Source organism: Prionailurus viverrinus, chromosome B1 (assembly GCF_022837055.1).
Source record: "Prionailurus viverrinus isolate Anna chromosome B1, UM_Priviv_1.0, whole genome shotgun sequence".
NCBI lineage: Eukaryota > Metazoa > Chordata > Mammalia > Carnivora > Felidae > Prionailurus > Prionailurus viverrinus.
Genome location: NC_062564.1, coordinates 59156077 through 59181874, shown reverse-complemented (window position 1 = coordinate 59181874; position 25798 = coordinate 59156077). Strand labels below are relative to the sequence as shown.

At 35.8% G+C, this 25798-nt stretch overlaps 1 protein-coding gene across 6 annotated transcripts in view; it reads right to left on the bottom strand.

Annotated features, from left to right (window-relative positions):
* NEK1 (NIMA related kinase 1) overlaps positions 1–25798 on the bottom strand; it is a 248558-nt gene that overhangs the window by 39339 nt on the left and 183421 nt on the right. For 2 of the 6 annotated variants that reach the window (XM_047856749.1, XM_047856751.1), the window contains 4 exons: positions 18116–18304; positions 8699–8819; positions 1335–1423; positions 192–439 (listed from right to left, as the gene is read on the bottom strand). In XM_047856749.1, the coding sequence (XP_047712705.1) occupies positions 192–439; positions 1335–1423; positions 8699–8819; positions 18116–18304 (647 nt within the window). The remainder of the gene's footprint in view (positions 1–191; positions 440–1334; positions 1424–8698; positions 8820–18115; positions 18305–25798) is intronic. The other 4 variants (XM_047856750.1, XM_047856752.1, XM_047856753.1 and 1 more) reach the window with 2 other exon arrangements.

The window sequence follows — 25798 nt, the reverse complement described above, 5'->3', positions numbered from 1 at the left end:
AAATAGGTTTTGTCCTGGTTGTACTCTCAATAGCAACTTCTTTTTAGAATCCCAGAAGAGAAGATGGAGGCCTTCTGTTGTGTGTGTGTGTGTGTGTGTAAGAGATTAAAACTCAACATTGTGGTTTATCAAAGAAAATAAATAAGAAATGTTATTAAAATAGATATTTTCTATTTGAGGTGCATACTTGCCTTTGGGTTGTTTGCATCAAATAGACCAGTTGAAAGTCCAATCAGCAAGGAATTTTTGTTTTTATTTTTTGGTGGTGAATCAGAGCGAGATCGAAGTGGAAAGGATTCTTCTGGTGAACACAGAATTGATTGAATTTGAGAGACTACGTTCAAGTGTTTTGAAAGAACCACTCTTTGGAAAACTGGTTCTGGTTGCACAGATTTATCTACATCGCATTTGGAGTGCTGAGAATCATCTATTTCAGTTCCTGTGGTATAAAGGAAAGATTTTGTGATAAGTCTATATAGTACTTAAATAGTTTTATGTGATATTGAAAAAGGCACAGTATTTAACATGGATTCAAAAACCTCCATGTCTATCAAAAAAACAAAACCAAAGTATTTATGTGATTATATTACCTTATAAATAATCTTTGGATATTAGGTTTTATTTTCAGGAAGCAGATTAATTTGCTATATACTTCCATTAAATGCAAAATATGTAGACACAAATGTAAGGAAATGCGAAAACACACTGTTTAGACACTCATATTTACCTCCAGTTTATCTTTGTTCCTATAGGTTAGATAGGAAAAATTATATTTCTCATATTTTAATTAATACTATTAAAAACAAGACAATTTATTTAATGTTCTTAGTATACTGGCTTGATTTTAGCAAGCAGTTCTTTTTGTTTTGAACATTCAATAAAATAATTGGCCAAAAAGTTATTTATTTATTTATTTATTTATTTATTTATTTATTTATTTATTTATTTATTTATGACACAGAGAGACAGAGCACGAGCAGTGGCAGGGCAGAGAAAGAGGGAGACACAAAATCCAAAGTAGACTCCAGGTTCTGAGCTGTCATCAGCACAGAGCCTGATGCGGGGCTCGAACTCATGGTGAGATCATGACCTAAGTTGAAGTTGGATGCTTAACCAACTGAGCCATTCAGATGCCCCTTGGCCAAAAAGTTTTACTGCCCATGTTGCCAAACAATCTAGGTTTATTAATGAGAACCTAATGTTCTATGACTACTACATTTTTTAAATGAATGAGGTAACTGACAAGAAATGCTGTCTATTAATATGTTGTCCAAATAAAAGATTCACATTAACAACCTTCCAGAAAGTATTTAGTCTAGCACAACAAGGCTTACTTATATCAACTTCACTAAGGTGGTCCACATTCCTTGGGATTCCATCTTCAGTAACTTCATCTTGCTGAACAATGATCCTATCTTCCAACCTGCCAAGATGGATACATCAGTAAAAATACAATTTACTAGAAATAAAAGCACTCGTAAATTAAAAAAGAAAAAAGAGTACAAGTTCACCAGAATTCTATGATCCCTCTTCCAAATATTTTCCTCATGTGTGTACAGATATACATATTTTTCTTTCATAAGCACATTGTATTTTTTACCCTATTAAAACCTTCACCAATCACAGTCAGTCACAAAAGCCAGCCTCACCACTTCTTGTAACAGTGGTTCCCAAAATGTGGCCTCTAGACATTAGGAACACACAGAAACTTGTTCAAAATACAATTTCTCAGGGCCTAGACTGGACCTATAAATCAAACCTTTGGAGATAAGGCCCACCAATTGATTTTAATGAATACCAAAATAATTCTAATAGTTGCTAATGTCTGAGAACCACTACTTTAAGCAATCAAAATGCCCCTTAAGAGTGGAGAATATAAAACAATCATGCTATACTAATACTGTAAAATATCATGCAGCTGTTAAAAAAAATAAACAGAAATCTATGTGAAATGCTATATAGAATGATAATTAATATATTATTAACTAAGCAAAGTAATCTGCAGATCAGTTAGTATTAAATCGTGTTAAGTTTCAAAAATGGTGTGTAGCACAGTACAAAAAAAATAGAATGATATGCACAGAAATGTTTTAGTTCTTGAAGAGAGTGAATTAATTAAGGGAAAAAAGGTAAAGAAGAACTAACAATTTTTATTTCAATATAGCTGGGAATTAAATTCATGTATTTTTTTTAACAAAAATTTAAAGATTGGAATAATACGGTCCAAAGATTTGAAACAAATCCAGAAAAAGATGCTCGATATCGCTAACCATCAGACAATGCAAATCAAAACCAAATAAGATATCATCTCATAACAAAGATAGATATTAGCTGTATCTATTGTAATCCTTTTATAATATATACAAATTAAACCATAAGGCTGTATGCATTAAACTTACAGTGATACAAGTCAATTATTTCTCAATAAAAATGGAAAAAAGGAATCATTTCAATAAATATGAACTGGTAACCACCTCCAAAAAGATATCATCTTATATCTGTTACAACGGCTATTATCAAAAAGAACTAAGTGTTGGTAAGGATGTGGAAGAAAAGGAATCCTTGTGCACTGTTGGTAAGGATGCAAACGGTGCAGCCACTATGAAAAACAGTATGGAGATTCCTCAAAAAATTAAAAACAGAAATATAATACAATCCAGTAATTCCACTACTGAGTATCCAAAGAAAACAAAAACACTAATTCAAAAATATCTATACTTCTCTATGTTTATTGTAGCATTATTAATTAACAACAGCCAAGATTTGGAAGCAACCCAAGTGTCCTTTGACAGATGAATGTGTACACGCATGCACATACTGGAATATTACTTGGCCATAAAAAGGAGTGAAATCTTGCCACCTGCATAACACAGGTAGACATGGAGGGTATTTATGCTCAGTGAAATAAGTAAGACAGAGAAACGCAAGAAGTACCATATGATTTCACTTATATGTGGAATCTAAAAAAAAAAAAAAAAAAGAACACAGAAGGAAACATAAACCAGGAACAGACCTATAAATACAGAGAATAAACTGGTAGTTACCAGAGGGAAGGGAGGTGAGAAGATGGGAAAAAGGGATGAGGGTTAGTGGGAGGTCCAGCACTATTTACAACTGACAAAAGGTAGCAACAATCCTGGAAACGACCCACCATCATCTGCTGAATGCCCACCAATTGCTGAATGGATAAAAATATATGCTATATTCCACATAATGGATTTTCAGCCATAAAAAGGAAAGAAAAAGTGTATATCCTACAAAATAAACTTTGAAAACATTATGTATGGTTAAATGAAAGAAGCCAAATACAAAAAGCCACGTACTATATGATTCCAAATGAAATATCCAGAATAGGCAAATCCATAGACAGAAAGGAAATTAGCAGTTGACAAAGGCTGGGGGAAGGGGAAAATTGAAAGTGGCTGCTAAATGGGAGTCAGGGTTTCCTTTTGGGGAAATGAAAATGTTCTGGAACCACATAGTGGTAATGGCTACACAACAGTGTGAATGTACTAAATACTACTGAATTATACACGTTAAAATGGCTAAAATGGTAATTTTATGTTACATGAATTTCACCTCAACCAAAAAAAAAGTAATATTCCTTTTAGAATTCCCCTAACTGCTCAAATCCTAGTTGACTTTACTGTTATCAGTTTGGAATATATCTTACCATATTTTTCCTTTAAATTTACATAAAATAATATAGTGTTAATATACAGAAATGCTTTTTTACCCAATATTATTTTATTTCATTAATTATTTGATATTTGGGGCATATTTACATATTAATACATGAAGTAACATTTTACTATTTAAAGTGCTGTATACAATACATAATGCAGCATACAGAAACTATTTTTGGCGACTTCCTTATTGATTATTTAGACTCTTTCAGATTATTTGTTGGCTTTCCTACAATAAACATTCTTGCATATGCCTCTTTGTACCCATGTGTGAGTAATCTTAGAGTAGATACCAAAAAATAAAAGATATATTTTATACAAAATGTACATTTTAAACTAACAAAACTGGGAAATGGATCTCCAAATTGGCTCTCCCAATTAATATTGATATTCATAATGTTTCAAAGCACTTAATTCCCAATCCCTCACCAATATTTGATGCTATTACTTCCCTTCCTCCTGGCTTCATATTATTTTATGAAGAAACTTTCACTGGATACACCTAAACTCTGGCCTGCCTTTTATTTACTTCTCTCCTTTGAAGGAGAACAAGTATCTGACAGTCATACATCCATAGTTCTTCACTGAGTAAAGTTAGTCAGAACTTAGGAGTGTGATGTCCTTTTTTCCTCAGTAGTATTGACTCTCTATAATCCATAAAGTACCATACAATTGCATTTACTAACCATATAATATGGTTTTCTCCTTTGATAACAACTATATTCATATTATTTTCCCATTTTTTTCTCTTGGACTTTTTTGTCTTTTTTCTTATTAACTTACATGAATTCTTTATGAATTCTGGATATTAATTATTAGGTTGCCTCCCATTTTTTGACATTTAGGTCTTTAATAAATTTGATATTGTTTTGTTGAATGGTGTTAGAAACAAAACTAACATTTTTTTTCCAAATCGTGTTATTTTAAGTGCTGTATATGCTGTGTAGTATACAGAAACACAGTATTTTTAACAATTTCCTTATTAATGATTATTTAGACTATTTTATATTATTTGCTATGATAAGCATTCTTGCATACATTCCTTTTTGCCCATCTTCAAATCCAGCCCATCTCCTGTTTTTATATATAAAGTTGTCTTGAAACAGCCACACTCATTTGTTTATGTATCATCTATGGCTGCTTTTGCAATACCTAGGCAGAGCTGAATAGCTACATCACAGACCAAATCGTCTATTTGAGGCTAAAATATTTACTAACTGGTTCTTCTTCTTTTTTTTTTTTTTAATTTTTATTTATTTTTGAGACAGAGAGAGACAGAGCATGAGCAGGGGAGGGGCAGAGAGAGAGGGAGACAAAGAATCCGAAGCAGGCTGCAGGCTCCAGGCTCTGAGCTGTTAGTACAGAGTCCGACGTGGGGCTCGAACTCACAAACTGAGATCATGACCTGAGTTGAAGTCGGATGCTCAACCGACTGAGCCACCCAGGCGCCCCCTAACAGGTTCTTATAGAAAAAGATCAACTGTCCCTGCTATAGATCATGGCAAAGGAAGAAACTTCTAATTACTTTTTATGAAGAAAGCATAATAAGAATAACAAAATCTAACAAAGATTTCTCATAACAAAAGGAACTGCAGATGATTCTTTGCAAATATTAATATAAAAATCATAAAATACATAAGTGCATTAAATAATATGTCATGACCAAGAAGAGTTTACTTAAGGTATGCAGAATAGTTTATATTAATATATTAATATAATTAATTATACAGTTAACCCTTAAACAACATGGGGGATGGGGTACTGATTCCCCCATGCAATCAAAAACGTGCATATAAAATTTGACTTGCCCCCTGGGGCGCCTGGGTGGCTCAGTCGGTTAAGCGTCCGACTTCAGCTCAGGTCATGATCTCACAGCTCTTGAGTTTGAGCCCCGCGTTGGGCTCTGTGCTGACAGCTCAGAGCCTGGAGCCTGCTTCTGATTCTGTGATTCCCTCTCCCTCTCCCTCTCTCTCTCTCTCTCTCTCTCTACCCCTCCCCTGCTTATGCTCTCAGTCTCTCAAAAAATAAACGTTAAAAAAATTTTTTTAAAAATTTGACTTCCCCAAAACTGAATTACTAATAGACTACTGTTGACCAGAGTGTTAATGATAACATAAACAGTTGATAAATACATATTTTACATTATATGTCATATTTTTAAAATAATACCTAACTTTTAATTATTTTTTCAGTATTTCAAGCTACACAGTTCACCTACAACTTCTTTCAAATTAGCATGAGTCTTCAAAAATTTTCCAATATATTTATTGAAAAAAATGTATATGAAGACCATGTATAAAAAGATCAATGCAGTTCAAAACAGTGTTGTTCAAAGGCTAACTGTACTAATAAATAAAGGAAAACATTTATATGAACGGTTCTATAGAAGCTGAAAAGTCATTCAATAAAATTCATTCCTGATGTTTTAAAAAATCAATAAAATAGGGGAGCCTGGGTGGCTCAGTCGGTTGAGCATCTGACTTCAGGTCAGGTCATGATCTCACAGTCCGTGAGTTCGAGCCCCACATCAGGCTCTGTGCTGACAGCTAAGAGCCTGGAGCCTGCTTCTGATTCTGTGTCTCCCTCTCTCTCTGCCCCTCCCCTGCTCATGCTCTGTCTCTCTCTGTCTCAAAAATAAATACATTAAAAAAATTTTTTTTAAATCAATAAAATATTGATACCTATCTCAGTTAAAAAGTATAGTTATGCCTAATGAGGATTCACAACAGAATCATCTTCACTAAAGTCAAGAAAAACACACAGATACCCCCTATTTCCAATATTTAACATTGTATAAAAGATACAAAGACAATTACAGAAAAAAAAATAGTGTTAAAAAAAATTGGAAAGACATAAAATCATCACTTTTTTCATATGATTATATATCTGAGAAAAGCAAAAGATTCAACTGAAAATCTATCATGAACAATAGTGGGGTACAAAATCAATGTAAAGAAATCTACAACTTTCTAGTTACAAGATCTCATAGAAGAATAGGGACCATTTATAACACCAAACAAAAGATAATTTATCTAGTAACAAGCTTACCAATAAAAGCATAAAACCTAGATGAAGGAAAGTATAAAAATACTCAAAACTTCTATCATGTTCTTCATGGACAGGAAGAAAACAACAGTTGATTTTCCCTACATTAATTTATGAATTTAACACCCCACTAAAATACCAAGTGGTATTTTTTCCTAAGGGAAAGTGGATGAAATTTAGTAAATTCTAAATTCAAATGAAGTATGACACAAGCAAGAATAGCCAAGAAAACCAAAAAAGAAAAACAATGAAAGGGAATTAGCCTTAAATGATGTTAAAATATATTTTACATTTTAACTGAAATAGTGTGTACCAGCACATTGTATAAAGACCAATGGAGAAAAAATAAAGACCGATCAATGGAATAGGGGGAAAAAAGCATAAGAACAGCTCAAATAATTAAGATAGTTTAGTACATATTAAAAGTGGCATTTTTAATCTGTGCAGGAAAGATGGACTTTTTAATAAATGGAATTCGACAACTGGGTAGCCATCTGGAAGAAAAACTAAATCCATACACCAGGATAAATTCCAAATAGATCAAAGATTTAAATGTAAAAAGTGCCCATGTAAAAGTACTAGAAAAAAAGATTGAAACATTTCTTGAGAACCTTAGAAAGAACAAAGTATTTCTGAATGATTATTAAAATCCAGGTAAACATGACAACTAAAACAAACGAACAAACAACAAACTTCTGCATGGCAAAAAAATATATATATAAATGGTCAACAGGGGGGCGCCTGGGTGGCGCAGTCGGTTAAGCGTCCGACTTCAGCCAGGTCATGATCTCGCGGTCCCTGAGTTCGAGCCCCGCGTCAGGCTCTGGGCTCTGGGCTGACTCTGGCTCAGAGCCTGGAGCCTGTTTCCGATTCTGTGTCTCCCTCTCTCTCTGCCCCTCCCCCGTTCATGCTCTGTCTCTCTCTGTCCCAAAAATAAATAAAAACGTTGAAAAAAAAATTTAAAAAAAAAATAAAAATAAAAATAAATGGTCAACAGAGGGAAAAGTGTTACAACTCACATAATAACCACAGCAAATATTTCTGATATTTAATGAGTTCTTACTAATTTATAAAAGACCAACAACCAAATTTTTAAAATGGGTTAAAGATATATACAGAGAACACACGTTAAAGGAAATACACATGAAATTTAAACATTTGAAAAAATGTGCTCACTTTACCAATAATAAGAGATAAACTAAGATATTATTTCTTAACCTATCGGATTGGCAAAAATAAAAAACTTTGATACTAAGTTTGGCAAGGCTAGGGGAAATGGGAAATGGGAGGTTTCATACATTCTTTCTAAGGATGTAAATTGGTACAAACCCTGGGAAGAACAATAAATGAATTACAAATGCAATTTATAAAAACACAACTGACCCAGCCATTATACTTCTATGTATCTATCCTACATGATATATACACGCAAAATGACCTATGTAAAAGGTTATTCATTGCAACATCATTTGCAAGATCAATTAGTGTAGAATAACAATTAATGTGGAAAACTTATTGAGTTGTGGTATATCCATACAAGGGAATACCACGTAGCCATAAAATAAGAAAAAAAGATGAAGTTTTCTACGTATTAATATGAAAAAATTCCCAGGTTACTGACTAAAAGTAAAAAAGGTGAAAGTACTGTATCCATTATACTAGCAACGTTATTTAAAAGGGAGGGAGACTATACACTTTTGCTTTGTATAGATTAAAAATATCTGGAAGGAGGAGACAATGGGAATTTGCTGGATGAGGACAGAGTAGGAAAACAGACTTTTTTCTCTATAACTTTATATACTTGATTTCTGAACCACTTGAGTATAATACTTTTCCAAAAATTAAATTATTTATAAGGTATTATAATAATAGGATACAAGGCAGTATTAGGTTATTACAGTATTTTAGATAAAGGTATTACAAAAGGGACCCACATTTTGAAATGTAAGGAAAAAGAGGTAACATACTCAGTTTCCTTTGTATCTTTTATCTCACTAATCCATACATCAATAATCGTGCATGGCAAGCTACCATTTTTCTTTGCTCCATCTGGCTCTTGTAGAACTTCTGTTTCCAAGCCATCAGGTTCTGAAAAGCAAAAACATAACAATAAACATGTCTCAAAGCAAAATCCATATATAGAAATTTGAATAAATTTTCTACAAATGATCACTACCTAATTTTAGGCTAACATACTAATTATAACAAAAAATTAAATATTTTATCTGTAGATCTTTAATCTTGTTAACTCCTGGTTGATATTTTCTTACAGTAAATATTAATGAGAAAAGTTACTGTCTTCATTTGTTGATTTCTCTTTTTCCTCTCCAATTCAGATTCTCAATGCTCTTGTTTAAGCCACCATCACCCTCTCTTTTTTCCTGGAATCCCGGTAATCTTTCATTCTCTATTTTTAAAGTTTCCAAATAGCTTGTCCTAAAAGATAATTGATATTGTGCCAATCCTTAAAGTTTTTATCCTTTATTCAAATGATTATTTTTTTTGCTTACTTGTACGAGGTAAGCACTTGGGGAAAAAATCTTTTATTTTTCAGTGAATAATTATTAATTAGTACCTTAAGTCATACCAGTATGACTTATTCTACAAACTAGATTTGTGATTGTATTGCCCTCAAAGCCTAAGGCTCTTTGTAGACAATGTTTGCCAACTTGCACTAAGCTGTATAGCCTCTATTATATGCCTAACAGGGTTTTGGTGGTTGTTGTTGTTGTTTTTAATAAAAGGCATAAGGTACCTACTAACTATACTTCTATTAAGTAAAACTATTTAAGTTACTGTGGTGAGTTAAAGATGATTACACATCTAGCAAGGTCTAACATTCCTCTCATCTAGAAGGGGCCTCTACCTCCCCTCCCCTTGAATTTGGTCTGGCACTGTGATTGTCTTAACCAATTGAGTATAGTTGAAATGTTGCTATGCCAGTTTCAGCTCTAGTCTTCAAGAAAACTGGCAGCTTCTCCACTGGACTCTGCAAGCCACCATGAAAGAAGTTTATTCTGGGAAGACCACATGGCAAGTTCCTGAGACTAAAATAAGGAGAGGGAACCACCTAAACAGGCCCAGGTGAGCTCTGCCAAGACACCATGCATGGGAATGACACCATCTTGCCCCTTCCTGCATAAGTCCAGCTGACAGGTGAATAGCATTGAGTGGTAATGATGCCACGTGGGAAAGAACTTTCCCAATTCCTAACCCACTAAAGCATGAGATAAAATTAGTTATTTTAAGCCATTAAGTCTGGGGAATAATTTGTTTTGCAGGAACAGATAACTGAAACAGAATTTCATATCTGACAATAGGGTGCTAACACAACAAAAGCTTAAAACATGTGCACTGGTTTTGGGACTTGGCAGCAGGCAGAAGTTAAAAGTGCTTCAAGAGGAGACTGTTGATGAGAGACTGGACAGTGAAAAAAATTTCTGGATGCTAGAGAAAAGGAGATTCTTGTTATACAGTGGCAGAAAATTTGGTACTTATAATAACAATGATGATAGAAAATATACCAAAGAGATTTAATGATCTAGCTGGTGCTATCTAAGCAGAATATTAAAAATGTCAACTAGCTTCTTCAGTAGCCTCTGATAAAGCTCAAGAAGACAGAGATTAATTGAAGAAAGAACTATTTAGTTTATGGCAACAATTTAGAAGAGAAAGCCTAAGTTAATTCCTTCCAGGCAACAGGAGCTTACGGGAAAACATGGCCTCAAAACAAATACTGAATTCAGGGCAGTAAAATGTGGTGTCAGGGCAAAGATGAAGTCAAGTGTATAGACGTAAGACCTTCTGTTATGGCACAGAAAGATTTAAAGGCATGCTTCCCAGACTCTTTGTTAGACAAAAGGATTTTTAAGAATCTCAACAGCACTGTCTCACAGCTTCCTATGGGCAACTGAAAGAAGAGAGGGGTCAAAGAAAAAGGAAAGAAGAAAAGAAAGGAAGGAAGAAGAAAATAAGGAAAGAAGGAAGAAAAAAAAAAGAAGAGTGGTCAAATATAGTGAATGTCGATATCATTCATACAAAACCCACAAAATTACTAATTTTCAACTTGCAGAAACACCATCAGCTTGGATTGCAAAGGAAAGAAAGATAGTTTAGAAAAGCCCTTGAGGGCACCAACTTTGGTGCAAAGAAAGCAAGCTAAATTGCTACGCCTGGCTGCCTTTCAGAATTTCTACGGACCAATGATTGATATGTGTCCCCCATTTTCCTCACTTGTGAAAAGCAGTCTATATTTTTCTTTCAATACTGAATGTTAGATATATAGAAGGCAAGTAACTTCTCTTTTTTGCTTATAGGTCTTCAGATTAAGAGTAACTATACTCAAAGACTTATACCCAAGAAAACTCATCTCTATATAGGCCTGACTTGGATAACATCTTTAGGCTTTGAGCTCCCAACCTTTTTTTACAGTTTATTTCTTTGAGAAAAAGTGAGAGAGCAAGGGGTGGGAGGAGAGAGAGAAAGAGAGAGAGAGAGAGAGAGAGAGAGAGAGAGAGAGAGAGAGAGAATCGCAAACAGGCTCTGCAGCATGGAGAATGACATCAGGCTCAATCTCACAAACTATGAGATCATGACCTGAGCCAAAATCCAGAGTTGGATGCTAAGTTGACTGAGCCACCCAGATGCCCCCTAGGCTTTAAGCCCTTTAAATAATAAGATGAGGCTTTAAGAAGGGGTGAGTGCATTGTGCATGTGAGGGAAAATGTAAACAATTTTTGGCTAGTGGCAGACTATGGGATATTAACAGCTGCAAATTATTTAACACTCTTAATTTGGAGAGTGCTTCATCTCTGTGTGGCTTTAGGCTGGCCTTGTGACTGCTCTGACCAATGAAGTGGCAGAAGTGATACTGTGCCAGTTGAGATTAGCTTTTAAAAGTTCAAATAGCTTTTGCCTAGGATCCGTGAGCCCTGGCCCACCATATAAATAGTCAGACTACCTAGCTGGAAAGAGCATATGGAAAAGGTATGGAGACTACATGAAGAGCGGAGGGGGGGCAGTCTTAACACAGCCTTCCAGCCATATCTGCAAAGACAACAGTGAAGCCATCTTGAACCCATCAGACCATGTTGCTGACTAAATACCACTAAGTGATACCAGAGATAAAAGTACATGAATGACAAAAATTAGGTTAGTCAAGCCTTGACTCAACTCCTGATACACAAAATAATGAGATATACTATAATCATTGTTGTTTTAACACTAAGTTTTGGGGTGACTTATTATGCAGCATTTAAAAATCCAGACCAGGGAGAAGAGGAAGATGGCGGCGGAGGAGGACACTGGGCTCACCGCGCGTCCTGCTGATCACTTAGATTCCATCTACACCTGCCTAAATAACCCAGAAAACCGCGAGAGGATTAGCAGAATGGAGTCGCCAGAGACAAGCGCAGATGAGAGGCCCACGGAAGAGGGTAGGAAGGGCGGCGAGGCGGTGCGCGCTCCACGGACTGGCGGGAGGGAGCCGGGGCAGAGGGGCGGCTCGCCGGCCAAGCAGAGCCCCCGAGTCTGGCTTGCAAAAGTGGAGGGGCCTGACGGACTGTGTTCTGACAGCAAGCGCGACTTAGCCTCTGGGAGGTCATAAGTTAACAGCTCTGCTCGGAAAGCGGGAAGGCTGGAGGACAAAGGGAGGGAGAGCTGCTGAGCCCCCGGACGACAGAGCTCAGTTTGGTGGGGAACAAAGGCGCTCGCCAGCGCCATCTCCCCCGCCCATCCCCCAACCAAAATCCCAAAGAGAACCAGTTCCTGCCAGGGAACTTGCTCGCTCCTCACAAACACCCAACTCTGCCCTTCTGCGGAGCCAAACCTCCGGCAGCGGATCTGACTCCCTCCAGCTGCCACAGGGCCCCTCCTGAAGTGGATCACCTAAGGAGAAGCGAGCTAAGCCTGCCCCTCCTGCCCCTGTGCACCTTGCCTACCCACCCCAGCTAATACGCCAGATCCCCAGCATCACAAGCCTGGCAGGGTGCAAGTAGCCCAGACAGGCCACGCCACCCCACAGTGAATCCCGCCCCTAGGAGAGGGGAAGAGAAGGCACACACCAGTCTGACTGTGGCCCCAGCGGTGGGCTGGGGGCAGACATCAGGTCCGAGTGCGGCCCCGCCCACCAACTCCAGTTATACACCACAGCACAGGGGAAGTGCCCTGCAGGTCCTCACCACGCCAGGGACTATCCAAAATGACCAAGCGGAAGAATTCCCCTCAGAAGAATCTCCAGGAAATAACAACAGCTAATGAGCTGATCAAAAAGGACTTAAATAACATAACAGAAAGTGAATTTAGAATAATAGTCATAAAATTAATCGCTGGGCTTGAAAACAGTATACAGGACAGCAGAGAATCTCTTGCTACAGAGATCAAGGGACTAAGGAACAGTCACGAGGAGCTGAAAAACGCTTTAAACGAAATGCATAACAAAATGGAAACCACCACAGCTCGGCTTGAAGAGGCAGAGGAGAGAATAGGTGCACTAGAAGATAAAGTTATAGAAAAAGAGGAAGCTGAGAAAAAGAGAGATAAAAAAATCCAGGAGTATGAGGGGAAAATTAGAGAACTAAGTGATACACTAAAAAGAAATAATATACGCATAATTGGTATCCCAGAGGAGGAAGAGAGAGGGAAAGGTGCTGAAGGGGTACTTGAAGAAATCATAGCTGAGAACTTCCCTGAACTGGGGAAGGAAAAAGGCATTGAAATCCAAGAGGCACAGAGAACTCCCTTCAGACGTAACCTGAATCGATCTTCTGCACGACATATCATAGTGAAACTGGCAAAATACAAGGATAAAGAGAAAATTCTGAAAGCAGCAAGGGGTAAACGTGCCCTCACATATAAAGGGAGACCTATAAGACTCGTGACTGATCTCTCTTTTGAAACTTGGCAGGCCAGAAAGAATTGGCACGAGATTTTCAGGGTGCTAGACAGAAAAAATATGCAGCCGAGAATCCTTTATCCAGCAAGACTGTCATTTAGAATAGAAGGAGAGAAAAAGGTCTTCCCAAACAAACAAAAACTGAAGGAATTTGTCACCACTAAACCAGCCCTACAAGAGATCCTAAGGGGGACCCTGTGAGACAAAGTACCAGAGACATCACTACAAGCATAAAACATACAGACATCACAATGACTCTAAACCCGTATCTTTCTATAATAACACTGAATGTAAATGGATTAAATGCGCCAACCAAAAGACATAGGGTATCAGAATGGATAAAAAAACAAGACCCATCTATTTGCTGTCTACAAGAGACTCATTTTAGACCTGAGGACACCTTCAGATTGAGAGTGAGGGGATGGAGAACTATTTATCATGCGACTGGAAGCCAAAAGAAAGCTGGAGTAGCCATACTTATATCAGACAAACTAGACTTTAAATTAAAGGCTGTAACAAGAGATGAAGAAGGACATTACATAATAGTTACAGGGTCTATCCACCAGGAAGAGCTAACAATTATAAATGTCTATGCGCCGAATACCGGAGCCCCCAAATATATAAAACAATTACTCATAAACATAAGCAACCTTATTGATAAGAATGTGGTAATTGCAGGGGACTTTAACACTCCACTTACAGAAATGGATAGATCATCTAGACACACGGTCAATAAAGAAACAAGGGCCCTGAATGAGACATTGGATCAGATGGACTTGACAGATATATTTAGAACTCTGCATCCCAAAGCAACAGAATATACTTTCTTCTCGAGTGCACATGGAACATTCCCCAAGATAGATCATATACTGGGTCACAAAACAGCCCTTCATAAGTTTACCAGACATTGAAATTATACCATGCATACTTTCAGACCACAATGCTATGAAGCTTGAAATCAACCACAGAAAAAAGTCTGGAAAACCTCCAAAAGCATGGAGGTTAAAGAACACCCTATTAACAAATGAGTGGGTCAACCAGGCAATTAGAGAAGAAATTAAAAAATATATGGAAACAAACGAAAATGAAAATACAACAATCCAAATGCTTTGGGATGCAGCGAAGGCAATCCTGAGAGGAAAATACATTGCAATCCAGGCCTATCTCAAGAAACAAGAAAAATCCCAAATACAAAATCTAACAGCACACCTAAAGGAAATAGAAGCAGAACAGCAAAGGCAGCCTAAACCCAGCAGAAGAAGAGAAATAATAAAGATCAGAGCAGAAATAAACAATATAGAATCTAAAAAAAATGTAGAGCAGATCAACGAAACCAAGAGTTGGTTTTTTGAAAAAATAAACAAAATTGACAAACCTCTAGCCAGGCTTCTCAAAAAGAAAAGGGAGATGACCCAAATAGATAAAATCATGAATGAAAATGGAATGATTACAACCAATCCCTCAGAGATACAAACAATTATCAGGGAATACTATGAAAAATTATATGCCAACAAACTGGAAAACCTGGAAGAAATGGACAAATTCCTGAACACCCACACTCTTCCAAAACTCAATCAGGAGGAAATAAAAAGCTTGAACAGACCCATAACCAGCGAAGAAATTGAATCGGTTATCAAAAATCTCCCAACAAATAAGAGTCCAGGACCAGATGGCTTCCCAGGGGAGTTCTACCAGACGTTTAAAGCAGAGATCATACCTATCCTTCTCAAGCTATTCCAAGAAATAGAAAGGGAAGGAAAACTTCCAGACTCATTCTATGAAGCCAGTATTACTTTGATTCCTAAACCAGACAGAGACCCAGTAAAAAAAGAGAACTACAGGCCAATATCCCTGATGAATATGGATGCAAAAATTCTCAATAAGGTACTAGCAAATCGAATTCAACGGCATATAAAAAGAATTATTCACCATGATCAAGTGGGATTCATTCCTGGGATGCAGGGCTGGTTCAACATTTGCAAATCAATCAACGTGATACATCACATTAACAAAAAAAAAGAGAAGAACCATATGATCCTGTCAATCGATGCAGAAAAGGCCTTTGACAAAATCCAGCACCCTTTCTTAATAAAAACCCTTGAGAAAGTCGGGATAGAAGGAACATACTTAAAGATCATAAAAGCCATTTATGAAAAGCCCACAGCTAACATCATCCTCAACGGGGAAAAACTGAGAGCTTTTTCCCTGAGATCAGGAACACGACAAGGATGCCCACTCTCACCGCTGTGGTTTAACATAGTGCTGGAAGTTCTAGCATCAGCAATCAGACAACAAAAGGAAATCAAAGGCATCAAAATTGGCAAAGATGAAGTCAAGCTTTCGCTTTTTGCAGATGACATGATATTATACATGGAAAATCCGATAGACTCCACCAAAAGTCTGCTAGAACTGATACATGAATTCAGCAAAGTTGCAGGATACAAAATCAATGTACAGAAATCAGTTGCATTCTTATACACTAACAATGAAGCAACAGAAAGACAAATAAAGAAACGGATCCCATTCACAATTGCACCAAGAAGCATAAAATACCTAGGAATAAATCTAACCAAAGACGTAAAGGATCTGTATGCTGAAAACTATAGAAAGCTTATGAAGGTAATTGAAGAATATTTAAAGAAATGGAAAGACATTCCCTGCTCATGGATTGGAAAAATAAATATTGTCAAAATGTCAATACTACCCAAAGCTATCTACACATTCAATGCAATCCCAATCAAAATGGCACCAGCATTCTTCTCGAAACTAGAACAAGCAATCCTAAAATTCATATGGAACCACAAAAGGCCCCGAATAGCCAAAGGAATTTTGAAGAAGAAGACCAAAGCAGGAGGCATCACAATCCCAGACTTTAGCCTCTACTACAAAGCTGTCATCATCAAGACAGCATGGTATTGGCACCAAAACAGACACATAGACCAATGGAATAGAATAGAAACCCCAGAACTAGACCCACAAACGTATGGCCAACTCATCTTTGACAAAGCAGGAAAGAACATACAATGGAAAAAAGACAGCCTCTTTAATAAATGGTGCTGGGAGAACTGGACAGCAACATGCAGAAGGTTGAAACTAGACCACTTTCTCACACCATTCACAAAAATAAACTCAAAATGGATAAAGGACCTGAATGTGAGACAGGAAACCATCAAAACCTTAGAGGAGAAAGCAGGAAAAGACCTCTCTGACCTCAGCCGTAGCAATCTCTTACTCGACACATCCCCAAAGGCAAGGGAATTAAAAGCAAAAGTGAATTACTGGGACCTTATGAAGATAAAAAGCTTCTGCGCAGCCAAGGAAACAACCAACAAAACTAAAAGGCAACCAACGGAATGGGAAAAGATATTCGCAAATGACATATCGGACAAAGGGCTAGTATCCAAAATCTATAAAGAGCTCACCAAACTCCACACCCGAAAAACAAATAACCCAGTGAAGAAATGCGCAGAAAACATGAATAGACACTTCTCTAAAGAAGACATCCGGATGGCCAACAGGCACATGAAAAGATGTTCAGCGTCGCTCCTTATCAGGGAAATACAAATCAAAACCACACTCAGGTATCACCTCATGCCAGTCAGAGTGGCCAAAATGAACAAATCAGGAGACTATAGATGCTGGAGAGGATGTGGAGAAACGGGAACCCTCTTGCAGTGTTGGTGGGAATGCAAACTGGTGCAGCCGCTCTGGAAAGCAGTGTGGAGGTTCCTCAGAAAATTAAAAATAGACCTACCCTATGACCCAGCAATAGCACTGCTAGGAATTTATCCAAGGGATACAGGAGTACTGATGCATAGGGCCACTTGTACCCCAATGTTCATAGCAGCACTCTCAACAATAGCCAAATTATGGAAAGAGCCTAAATGTCCATCAACTGATGAATGGATAAAGAAATTGTGGTTTATATACACAATGGAGTACTACGTGGCAATGAGAAAAAATGAAATATGGCCTTTTGTAGCAACGTGGATGGAACTGGAGAGTGTGATGCTAAGTGAAATAAGCCATACAGAGAAAGACAGATACCATATGGTTTCACTCTTATGTGGATCCTGAGAAACTTAACAGGAACCCATGGGGGAGGGGAAGGAAAGAAAAAAAAAAAAAAAAAAGAGGTTAGAGTGGGAGACAGCCAAAGCATAAGAGACTGTTAAAAACTGAGAACAAACTGAGGGTTGATGGGGGGTGGGAGGGAGGAGAGGGTGGGTGATGGGTATTGAGGAGGGCACCTTTTGAGATGAGCACTGGGTGTTGTATGGAAACCAATTTGACAGTAAATTTCATATATATAAAAAAATAATAAAAAATAATAAAAATAAAATCCAGACCAGTTATTAAATATAGAAAAACATGAACCTAATTTGGGATGAATCACCCAAACATATACACATGTTTTGATGATTTGTTTATAAAGACCTGTTTATATAGAAGAAATTAAGGTATTATTAAATTGAATACAGCTCATTTTGACCTATTAAAATACCATCCACATTTCCTTCTGGTTTCAGTGACGTCTGTGGAGATGCCTCATTAAACTCTGGACTGTTTGTTTCAACAGAAGAATCATCAGTAGCTGATGGATTCATTTCAAGTGAAATATATTTTACTTTTTCTTCTCCAGTAATTAAAGGTTTGTACTTCTCCCTTTCAGGAGAAATCTCTGAAACAACAACAACAAAAAAGAAAAATCATGCTACATTCTCAAAATAACTTGAATTTTACCTGTAACAGCATTTACAGCAAAATTCAAAAATCTCATTCTTACAACAAATAATTACTGAGTAAACGGTTATGTATAAAAATTGATAAATGATTAGGCATGTGATAGCTAAATTTCATTTTAATTATACCTAATGATGTTTAGGGTGAGTAACATATAGTTCTTTCTCCTTTTGGTGAAACTAATATTTATGGACCAAAATGTTGTATTTTAAATCATTAACGAATTGCTTTTATTTGTTTCTGGTAATTGCTAACTACTTCCAATTGCTCAGAAATTCCCCATACTTTTTTTAAAAACTTTTAAAAATGTTTTTATGTATTTTTGAGAAAGAAACAGTGCATAAGAGGGGGAGGAGCACAGAGAGAGGGAGATACAGAATCTGAAGCAGGCTAAAGACTCTGAGCTGTCAGCACAGAGCCGAATGTGGGGCTCGGACTTGTAAACCGCAAGATCATGACCTGAGCTGAAGTCGAATACTTAACTGACTGAGTCACACAGGCGCACCACCCCCCCATACTTTTAATTGATGCCAGGAGAGAATGGATTTACCTCAGAACAACTTATTGCAATTATCTATAAGACAAACAGGTCACTCTCATTCATTCCTTGAAGACGTTACTTTCTAGCTCATAGTCAGGAGATCTCCCCAACACTAATTCTTTCTTAACTAATTTAGTTGATTGCTGGAGTTCCATCAAGAATCCTTCCAATCTGGGCCTCTCAATTCCTCTCTAATGAAGAATTTTCAGTGTTAAATATTATACCTTCTAACATCCTATTTTTCCATTTATCTCCTCAAAATTTTCAGTGTTAAATATTCCACCCTCTAACATCCTATTTTTCCATTTATCTCCCTCTACTACCCCAACTTTAAAAATGTTACCCAACCGTACCTACAATGCCCTGATACTATAGAAACATATAGAAATGTTTATATATATATATATATATACACACACATATATATATACACACATTTATATATATATATACACACATATATATTTATATATTTATATAATAATATATATTTATATATTTATATATATTATTTATATATTATATATAATATATATTATATATATTTATATTTATATTTATATATTTATATATATACACACACATATATATAAATGTGTGTATATATATGTGTATGTATATATATATATAAATGTGTGTATATATAAATGTGTGTATATATATATATATAAGCATTTTAAGTTCTTTTCTTTTTTTTTTTAATATGCAATTTATTGTCAAACTGGTTTCCATACAACACCCAGGGCTCATCCCAACAGATGCCCTCCTCAATACCTATCACTCACCCTCCTCTCCCTCCCACCACGCCCCCTCCCCCCATCAACCCTCAGTTTGTTCTCAGGTTTTAAGAGTCTCTTATGGTAAAACCCACTTTCTGACATGTATCTTCAACTCATTTTACCCACATGGAGAAATCCCAACCCCTTATATATTCAATTTTCTGTGTATTATGTTTGCACATACATGGCTGAAATAAGTGGGGGAAAAAAGAGTCTGGCTTACTGTTCTCAATTTCAAATCATTATCACTAAAGTTAAGTGGACACTTTGTGTTGCTGGTAGTCCTACCATAACACCAGAATACCAGGAACTGTGCCTATTTCGGTTAACTTCCTTAGGAAAACAAGTTGTGTATGAGTGTATTTTAGTTAGTTTACCTTTATTTCTTCCTAGTCAATCAAGAACAAAACTAAAGTGTTGCTCATGTTTTGACTATCTTCCCTATACCAATGCCTCATCAACAAATTGTGATAGAGGTCACATCTGTGTTTTTGCTCATTCAGCTACTGTTCTGCTATAAAATCATGTCTATTTTTAAAATCAGGAACAAGGATGCCAGTTAGCACCGTTATTAAAGATTGCTTTAGAATGCCTAATGAATGTAGTAAGAAGGAAAAGAAATAGAATATTGGATAAAAAACACTAGTTCTTATCAATGATGATATTACCCACACATTTGGAAGATCTAAAATGTCAAAGGAAATAACTTAATGTATTTAAAAAAATAATTCAGTGAGGTGTCTGCATATAAAATTTTACATTGATAGACACAGAGAAAGAAAGAATCGCTTTATTTAAAATAGGGGCTCCGGGGTGGCTCAGTCGGTTAAGCATCTGACTTCGGCTCAGGTCATAATCTCATAGTTCATGGGTTTGAGTCCCCCTACCTCGGGCTCTGTGCTGACAGCTCAGAGCCTGGAGTCTGCTTTGGATTCTGTATCTCCCTCACTATTGGCCCCTCCCCAGTTCACACTCTGTCTCTGTCTCTCTCTCTCTCTTTCTCAAAAATAAATAAACATTTAAAAATTTTAAAAAGATAAACTAGAAATAAAAACTTAGAAAGGGAAATAGGAAAAATGTCATCCATAATAAAGACAAAAATACACACATTGCACAAGAATCAATTTACTGAAAAAGCTGTAAGAACTTAAATGAAGAAAACAAACTGACAAACACAAAACAAGATGGCGCAAAGATTAAGACATACTTAAATTCTTGAATAGCATAAAAATAACATTCCAAAAATCAATATATAGATTTAATATGATTCTTTTTTTAAAATGTTTATTTATTTATTTTGAAAGGGAGCACAAGCAGGGGAGGGGCAGAGAGAGAGAGAGAGAGAGAGGGAGAGAGAATCCTAAGCAGGCTCCGTGCTGTCAGCACAGAGCCTGACATGGTGCTTGAACTCACGAACCATGAAGTCATGACCAGAGCCAAAACCAACAGTCAGAGGCTCAACTGACTGAGCCACCGAGGTGCCCCAAATTTAATTCTAATCAAAATACCCAATAAAATAAAATTCGTTTGAATAGTAACTATCAAAAAAATAATCCAGAAAAATGTTAGATTTCCAATTAGATTAAATGTCATGCATGTGTGTGAGTGCCAATGCATACTCACATGCATGCGTTGTCTATCTAAAGGATTTAAAAATTTGGAAACCTTTTGACCCATTAAAGAAAATTCAGATGATATAAAGAAAAAAACATATTTGCATGAAAATTAAAAAAAAATCCTTATGGCCAAAAAAAGCATAAGTTAATTAGCAGCATGTGGGAAAAACCTGTGTTGATATACTAGATATAGATTATCTATCCCAGATAAAAATTCACATGCAAAAAAACATGGGCAATGCCATATAAAAAGGGCAAAGAATATAAATACAATTTATAAAGAAGCAAATCAAAATGGCCAGAAGAATATGACAAGGGAATTAACTACAATCAGAAAATTACAATGAAATCCATTTATAAGACTGGTAACAATAGAAAAAGTGATTAATACTGACAAAACCTGTTTAATATTTGACAATCAATCAACGGTGTTTTCCACGTTAATAAAGAAGAAAAATCATACAATCATCTCAATTGATTCAGAAAAAGAGTTTAAGTTTAATGCTCTTCATAAAACAAGACTAGAAGAGAATTCCTTAATCTTATAATGGATTTTTTTTATTTTTTTTAATGTTTATTCATTTTTTGAGAGAGAGAGACAGAGAATGAGTGGGGGAAGAGCAGAGAGAAAGGGAGACACAGAGTCTGAAGCAGGCTCCAGGCTCTGAGCTGTCAGCACAGAGCCTGACGTGGGGCTCGAACTCACAAACCACAAGATCATGACCTCGCCAAAGTCAGACGCTCAACCAACTGAGCTACCCAGGCACCCCAATACAATGGATATTTAAATAAAAGACTTGAGCTAATATGATATATTTACCTCCTTGAGTCAAGAACATGGCACTTCTCTATTCAGCATTCTATTGGAAGTCTTAGCATAAGAAGTGTAAGAATTGTAAAATATAAAATAACTGTTTTTTAAAATGTTTATTTACTTTTCAGAGAGACAGACATGAGCAGGGGAGGGGCAGAGAGAGAGGGAGACACAGAATCTGAAGCAGACTCCTGGCTCCAAGCTGTCAGCACAGAGCCCAATGTGGGGCTCAAACTCAAGAGGTCATACCAGATCATGACCTGAGACCAAGTTGGGACACTTGACCGACTGATCCACCTAGGTGCCCCAAATAAAACATAATATTACGGGTTTACAAAAATAATAACAAGAGAATCTACCAATACATTATTAGAATTAATGAAGGAACTTAAGCAAAGTTGCTGAATATAAAGTCATATGCAAAAGTAAATTATATTTCCGCTTTTATACATGAGCCACAGTTATAAAGTAAAATTTCAAAACAGATGAATAAAACAATGGCATCAAAAATTATATAATTTTTGGAATTATCTAACAAGATATATAAAATACCTCTATGGAGAAAACTATAACCTACTGTTGAGAGAAATAAAAGATTTAGATATATAGGAGGATATAAATAGTCATGGACTGGAAAAGTGAATATAGTAAAGATATCAATTTGCTCCAATGTGTATATTCAATATAATCCTAAAGAAACCAACATGATAAGCCTATGCATATGTTCAAGAAAACAGAGGAAGAGATGGGCCAAATGGCTAAATCTATGGGTATTTTCAACAGAGAACTGAAATCTATAAAAGAATATTAAATGGACATTCTAACATTGAAAAATGCAATATATGGGGCACTGGGTGGCTCAGTCGGTTGAACATCTGACTTCAGCTCAGGTCATGCATGATTTTGTGGTTCGTGGCTTCAAGTCCCACACCGGCTCTGTGCTGACAGCTCAGAGCCCGGAGCCTGCTTCTGATTCTGTGTCTCTCTCTCTGTCCCTCCCCTGATCAGGATTGGTCTCTCTCTCAATCTCTCAAAAATAAATAAACATTAAAAAAATTTAAAAAGAAAGAAAAATGCAATATCTGATATTACAAACTCACTGGATTTACTGAGAAGACAGCAGAAGATTAGAGAACACAGAAGACAGATTTAGTGAAATGACATCAGTAGAAATACTGGCATAGCTTGTTTTACTGCACTTTGCAGATAACTGTATTTTCTTATAAACGGAAGGTTTATGGCAACCCTGCATGAGCAAGTCTGTCAGCGCCACTTTTCCAATAGCATGTGCTCACTTTGTGTCTTTGCTGCATTTTGGTAATGGCAATATTTCAAACTTTTTCATTATTATTATATTTGTTACAGTGACCTGTGATCAGTGATACCTCACTGAAAGCTCAGATGATAGCATTTTTTAGCAATAAAACACTTTTAAATTAAGGTATGTACATTGCTTTTCTAGAATATGCTATTATGCACTTAACGGACCATAGTATAGTATAAACATGACTTCTACAGGCATCAGGAAACCAAAAAACTCATCAGACTCGCTTTATTGTGTTATTTGCTTTTACTGTGGTTGTCTTGAATTGAACCCACAATATCTCAGAGGTATACCTGTATTCATACTAAAGCAAAAAGGAAGAAAATGTGTAAAACCAGAACAGAGCAATAACTAACATGATGAATTCAAAAGGTCTAATATTTGTGTAACTAAAGTCCAAAAAGGAAAAGAAAAAGAATTGGGAAGAAGCAATATAGAAAGATCTAATGCATACAGGCTCCCCCAAATTGAAATAACCCAAAGCATGTTAAAAACAAAGGACACTACATCTACACATATCATCGTAAAACTGTTGAAAATCAAAGACATAATATTTAAAAACCTTGAAGAAAAACATAGGAACAAAATAAGGAACAAAAATAAGACACACAAATGACATATATTTATGGATGCCAAAAGAAAATATACTAACATCTTTAAAATGCAAAGAACAAAATAAAGCAAAATCAATCCCCTTGCCCGCCCACCCTCCCCCTCCCCACAAAAAAAAAAACAAAACCAACTAACGAAACAAAAAAACCTTACCTACTTAGCATTTAGTATACACTGAAAATGATCCTTAAAGATAGAGGTGAAATAAAGATCTTTTCAGATAAACAAAAGCTGAGAGAATTTATACAGGGCATATGTGCACTACAGGAAATACTAAAGGCAGTTCAAAGGAAAAAGATACCAAATGGAAGTGTGTAACTTCAGGAAGGAATAAAGAACCCTGTAAAGAATAAAATATGGGTAAATGTAAATGAATATTGATTTCTTAGCATAATAATATTGCATTATGAGCTATATAAGATTATTAAAGTACATGATGACAATAAGCAAAAGAGTTAGAAGGGATAAATAGAGTAATATTGTTAAAAGGATCATACATGGTTTGAGAAACAATATAAATGCTAAATTATGGTACATGCGAATAAGTATTACGGTAGAATTAAGGACAGAATTTGTCATCTAGGATCACAACAAAAGAGTAAATGAAAAATATATAATTAAAAACAGAAGAGAAAAATGAAATGCTTGGTTAGTACAAAAAGGGGAATAAAAAATGAAATACAAGAATAAAGAAAGTACAAATGAGACATATAAAAAACATTGTGAGATTGCTACACCGACTAAAAAGCAAACCATATCAGTAATTACATTATGCATGAATAAGTTAAACAATCAAGATTAAAAGACAAAGATGGGCAGCCTGGATTTGAGATACAAGACACAGAAAAACATAAGGAATCAGAGAAATTAGAAGAAGATACAGAAAAAACATAATGAGCAAACATTAACCAAAAAAATGTTGTAGCTATATAATGTAAGGTAGACTTTAAAAGAAGTAATGTTACTAGAGATAAAAAGTCATAATAATAAAAATGGTCAATACAACAGAAGATGTGTCAAAGAGTCAATGCAATCACCTAAACAATATAATGCCACAATCTAAACAATCACTGCAACAATTTAAATTGATATGCACTAAATAACAAGTAGCAAAAATGTATAGAATTAAAAGGAGAAAACAACAAATCCACAAATACACTTGGAGATTTTCACATTCTTCTCTAAGTAGCTGATACAACTACCAGATGAAAATAATCAGTAAAAATATAGACTTTCATATAACAAATAAACAACTTGACAAAGAACATACATACATACAACTATACTGAATAACTTTTCAAGTATATATGAAACATCAAAACAGATTGTCATTGGGTGACAAAGCAAGTCTCAAAAATTTCAAGATGAAAATTATGCACAGTATGATGTTCTGTAATCACAATACAATGAAACTAGAAAGCAAAAACAAAAAGATAACTAGAAAGACTCCAAAATGTCAGCAAATTAAATGCAAAATATTTGCAAATAATCTAAATATTCAAAAGAAATTACAACATAAATTAAATCCATAATTGAAATCTTTTCACAGAGATAACTCCACAGTCTTATGGCTTCATAGTTGAATTCTTCCAAATACTCAAGGAAAAAGTAATAATTTTTTACAAAGTTTTCCAGAAAACAGGGAAAAAGGGAATATTCCCCAACTTGTTTTGTAAGGTCAGAAAAAACCTTGATACCCAAACACTACAAGCACCTTACCAAAAAGGGAAAATCATAAGTGAGAAT